The 5,195-nt window shown below is 56.0% G+C and overlaps 1 protein-coding gene across 1 annotated transcript; it reads right to left on the reverse strand.

Annotated features, from left to right (window-relative positions):
- Positions 1 to 316: 316 nt before the first annotated feature.
- LOC124663158 lies at positions 317 to 2,272 on the reverse strand. The gene has a single exon (XM_047200891.1). The coding sequence runs from the start codon at positions 2,270 to 2,272 to the stop codon at positions 317 to 319; it is 1,956 nt and encodes a 651-aa protein (XP_047056847.1).
- Positions 2,273 to 5,195: the final 2,923 nt, after the last annotated feature.

A 5,195-nucleotide genomic window follows, 5' to 3' on the forward strand; every position in this document is an offset into this window, starting at 1 on the left:
TCAATCAATTAAAAATGAGAATACCAACGAATTAGTAATGGTTTCCACATGTTAATACCACGAGCACAAAGGTAATAATATATACACATCACGTACGATTTGAACAGGAACCAAGCAACAACTGAAACTTGATATCTCCATAGAGCAGCACATAAAAGAATTAAGCTCAAATATAGAAACACGAGAATCTGTTCCATTTTCATAACATTCGTACGTGACGATAGGATTCATTCGATAGCTGCAAGTTCTTCAGAAGGCAGGAATTATAATGAAGAAAAAAAAACGAACAACTACGACCCAACTGACCTAAATTCTTTCAGTCGAACACGACGAGCTTCTGGTACTCTGGCCCGGAGATGGCCTTCTCCATGACGGCCCTCGGCGAAGGGATGCCATCGCCGCCGAGGAATATTTTCAGCATGTTCTTGGAGAAGCCGCTGACTAGCGCCACCCCCTTCTGCTCCGCCGTCACCGGCACGGAATGCGAGTCCCGAAGGTTCCAGAAGACAATCTGCGGCACGGCCTCTCCGTACCCGGCCTCGGTGTACTTCCTCGTGATCGCCTCGTAGTCTGTCTCCCACGGCCTCGAGGACGCCAGGTCGAACTCCATGTCGCTGAACACAAACACCTTCTTCACCATGCGCTCGGGCGGGACGTTGCCGTCGACCGCCACCCACAGGAGCTGGTCGAACACGGCCTGGAAGTTGGTGTTCATGCCCCAGTCCATGTTACGGATAAATTCTGCCTTCTCCGATAGAGTGCTGCCCTGGATGTGGTGCAGCTGTGGTTCAGCGGTGAAGGTGATTACGCGGTGACGCCACGGCTCGTCGCAGAGCTCCGAGAGGAGGAGGCCAAGCGCGACACAGACGTCCATGGGCTGGCCGCACATGCTTCCCGACACGTCACAAACGGCGAGGCAGTTGTTGAGCTTGCCGAGCGCCAGCAGATCATCCACCATGCGCTTCCACTGCAGGTCGGCGACCTCATCGTCGTCTTCCAAGGCGGACTCCAGTATCTGGTGCGGCAGCAGGGCGCCCGACGCGATCTTCGCCTTGCCGGTCTTGACGTCGGCGAGGAAGCTGTTGAAGCGGTCCTGGTCGTGCTTGATGAACAGGTCCTTGTAGTTCTTCATGGCCACGGAGGCCACGCGCGTGTACAGCACTTTACCCCACGCACGTGCCGAGATGAAGATCTCGGGGAGGTTGAGGGCGTGGCGCAGCGGCACGTACGCCTCCTTGCGGAGGAGTTCGCGCGCGCGGTAGGCGTAGTGCTCGTCCGGCAAGTCCGCCGGGATCTGGGGCATCGAGCCCTTGGGGAAGAGGCGGCGCGCGATGGCCTCGCAGAGCAGCGTGGAGCCGTCGTAGCAAGTGTCGATCGACGGGCACCACTTCGAGGCGAGCGAGAGATCGATATTGCCTTCCGCGAGCTTCTTCATGTCCTCGGCGAGGAGGTCGGCGAAAACATCCGCCGTCATGTCGTGCAGGAGGCGGTAGTTGGGGTCCCGGGCGTACCTCTCGACGGCTCTGGCCGCGGCGTCCGCGCGCTTCTTGTGCCGCTCGACGGCGGCCTGGGCCGAGAGTTCCTGATCGCGCTTATTGCTGGCAGCGATGCGTCTCTCCATCGTGCCCTTGGGGTGGCGCACCTCCCTGCTCCAGTGGCGAGGCGTGCCACGTGATCGGAAGCGGGCGCGGTGGGCCACGATTCCTCGTCCTTCCAGGGCGGCCTGCTTGCCGGGGGTTCTGGTGGAGACGCCGCCATGGATGATGCGGTGGAGGAGCTCGGGGAGGTCCTTGAGGTACCCGAACTCGGCGACGGCCCGCGCGTTGAGGGCGAGCGTGGACGGGTGGGAGTTGTGCATCCAGAGCGCGGCGGCGTAGAACCCCTCCTGGTCGGACTTGCCGGTTCCTCGCACGCCGCGGAGGTTGCAGGCGAGCCGGAGCGCCGTGGTCGGCTCCTTGGCCCAGGCGTCGGCAAGGAGAGACGACACGGACTCGGGCGGGGTGCCCGGGACGACATGGAAGAAGAAGTCCAGGCAGGGGTCGCCCGAGGTGGCGAACGTCGGGGAGCTGTTCTCCGTGCGCGTCTTCGCCGGGGGAGTCGGCGGCGGCTTGTTGAAGTTGGCGTCGAGCAGGTCCAAGAACTGGTCGCCGGTGCTTGCGGGCGCAGCCACCTTCGCCGCCGCAGCTGCCGCGCGGAGGCTCTCGGCCGGCGGGCCGAGGAGGGTGTAAGAGATGGCCCTGCGGCACGCCGCTGCCGCTGTTGCCGCCGCCATGAGTGATCGGCTTGGGTGAGGGTTTTGGCTCTGGGCTTTGGGTGGATTTTAATCGTGAACACGAATGGTTTGGGCTGTTATTAATTAAGACGGATTTTGCGGCGGGATAGTACAGTATAATGCGGCCGATCGCGTGAAGCGCAAGCCGAGGCGGTGAACTGAATTATGGTTCGTTCCATTTCTTATGGAAGGTTTTGCTAACGAAATCCTTATCTTTGGAAGGTTTAGTATACCGATTAATTTATGGACCGTATTGGGCGTCGTTCTCCGGGGGATTTGATTTCCAATCCCAGTCCGTGCTTACACGTGTACTTTTTACTGCCGGGTAGCAAAAAATTCTTTTCTTTTTTCGCTTCAGTGTAGCAAAAACGGTTCACCACGATAGAAAAGAAAAAGACGGAGCTCGCCGGAGACCTCACCGGAACCTCGCCAGAGAACTCGTAGCAAAATAGTTATGCTATTGTAGCAAAAACAAAATGTTGTTGGAGACCGCGACGAGGCCTCGCCGGAGACCTTGCTGAAACCCCGTAGCAAATATGTTGTAACAATTGTAGCAAACCCGAAATAAAAGCTACATCAACAAAAAAAAATCCTATGTTACAAATCTAAAAGACAAACACCTCGCCGGAGACAAGAACTCGCCTTTAGCAGCGCCCCAAGGTTGCAGCAACTCCGTTCACCTAAGACAACAATGCCTTGGATCATCAGTAGCAGCGTCGGGCACCTAAGGTAGCAAAATCCACCCTTCCACGGTAGCAACGCCAGACGCCAAAAGTAGCAATACCGGCCTCCGCCGGTAGCAACGCCAGGTGCTCAAGTTAGCATAACCCTGAAGCACCAGCAGCAAACCTTCCAAAGACGGCGTGCGACACATTGAGGTGCGCTTGTAGCACCAGCTACCGCTCCACTGGGAGAACCTCCGCGCACCTCGACAGCGCAGGGCATGGCTGCACCTCTTGGCGGCGCGCGATGACGCCCAAAGAGAGGCTGGGGGACACCGGAAAGAGTAGCTTGGGCGCGGCGGCCCGAGCTCATGCGGGAGGCTCCCTGGCCGGCCTCATGGGAGGTAGAGGAGGTCCAGGATGGATCCCCCGCCTTGCTGCCACTACGCCTCAACGGCCGGCGACGGGAAGAGGTGGACCTGGCAATGCCATGGCTGCACCTGTTGGCGGCGTGACGGTGCCCCGAGCGTGGCTGGGGGACGGCGTCGGAGCGGCTTGAGCGCAGGGGAGCGTGCCTTGGGGGCAGTGGCCCGTGGCTGGGGCGTGGTAGTCTGAGCTCGTGTAGGAGGCTGCATGGCCGACGGTGCCCCGAGCGTGGCTGGAGGGCGGCAGCGGAGCGTCTTGGGTGCGGCGGCACATGGCTGGGGGCGGCAGTCCGAGCTCGTGCAGGAGGCCCCACGGCCGGCCTCCTCTACTCCCCATCGGCAGCTCCATTGTCTGCAGAAAAAAAAGGAAAGAGAAAGGATAAGGTAGAAAGGAGGAGATGATCTGCGGTCGGTGGGTCCTCCCTGGAGATGTGTCAGGAAGACCACACAATGCAGAGCATCCAACGATTCCCGACCCGGAGGTTGCGTCGCTCGCAGCCTCCGGGGGAACACAATCATTTTCCTTAATTTATCCTTCAAGGGTTTTCTTCAACATGATGCCAATATCTGCACCGAAAGATCTAAAAAAAACATGATGCCAATAGTACATATTTCTGTAGGGATTCGTAGCATAGAAAAAAAATTCCTACCACAAGAACGAATAACAAGCCAAGATCTAATCTAGTAGATAGTAGCAATGAGGTGAAGATCAACATGCCCTCGAAGATCGCTAAGCGTTAGCAAGATAAATCTCGTGGTGGATGTAGTGGATCACTTGCCGCTTTCAAAAGCGCGTAGAAGATCTTGACGATGCCACAATCGGGCAGCACCTCCGCACTCGGTCACACGTACGGTGTTGATGACGACGTCCTTTTCCCCGTTCCAGCGGGCATCAGATGTAGTAGATCCTCCTTGGAATCCCGCCAGCACGACGGCGTGTTGACAGTGGTGGTGGAGATCTCCGGCAGCGCTTCGCCGTAAGCACCGCGGGAGAAGAAGGAGGGAGTAGCTAGGGTTTGGGAGAGAGGGGGCTTGGGCTGCGACTTGTACTGCTCTTGGGGCTCCCATTGCCCTCCTTTTATAGGTGGAAAATGCCCTTGGGTCGTCCAAGACCTGCTCCCAAAGTTTGGGAGAGTTCCGGTAGGTTTCTGTCAGCCGAAACATACTAGAACTATACTAGAACTAGGACACTTTTGCCAAATCCGAATCTGTATTAGGGGAAACTCCTTAACCCTTATGGAAAACGTGGATACACCTATTATGGAACCTTCTGGACTTCCTTAGACAGCCCAGGCCGTCTCAGCTTCCGGAACCTTCCATTATATTCCGAACCCTTCTGATCTTTCTAGAACCTTTGGTCAAAACACCGAACATTATCCGAACCCCGGAAAATGACTTTCTATATATGAATCATATTCTTCGGACCATTCCGAACCTCCTCATGATGTCGTGGGTCCCATCCGAGACTCTGAAAAACATTCGAGCTCCATATCATATTCCATATCTACTTAAACAACATCGAACCTTAAGTGTGTCACCCTACGGTTCGTGAACTATGCATACATGATCGAGACACCTCTCTGATCAATAACCAATAGCGGGACCTGGAGATCCATAATGGCTCTCACATATTCAACGATGACTTCGTGATCGAAAGAACAATTAACATGCGATATTGATTCCCTTTTCGCGCGATATTTTACTTATCCGAAGTTTGATCGTCTGTATCTCTATACCTAGTACTCTTTACTCGTACCGTGATATGACATCCCTTGTGAGCCAATCACATGCTTGCAAGCTAATTGGATGACATTCCATCGAGAGGGCCCAGAGTAT

This window comes from Lolium rigidum, chromosome 1 (genome assembly GCF_022539505.1).
Source record: "Lolium rigidum isolate FL_2022 chromosome 1, APGP_CSIRO_Lrig_0.1, whole genome shotgun sequence".
NCBI classification, from domain to species: domain Eukaryota; kingdom Viridiplantae; phylum Streptophyta; class Magnoliopsida; order Poales; family Poaceae; genus Lolium; species Lolium rigidum.

What these genes read in the sequence shown, in the direction of transcription:
- LOC124663158 (XM_047200891.1), bottom strand. Translation starts at nt 2,272, where the DNA reads ATGGCGGCGGCAACAGCGGCAGCGGCGTGCCGCAGGGCCATCTCTTAC.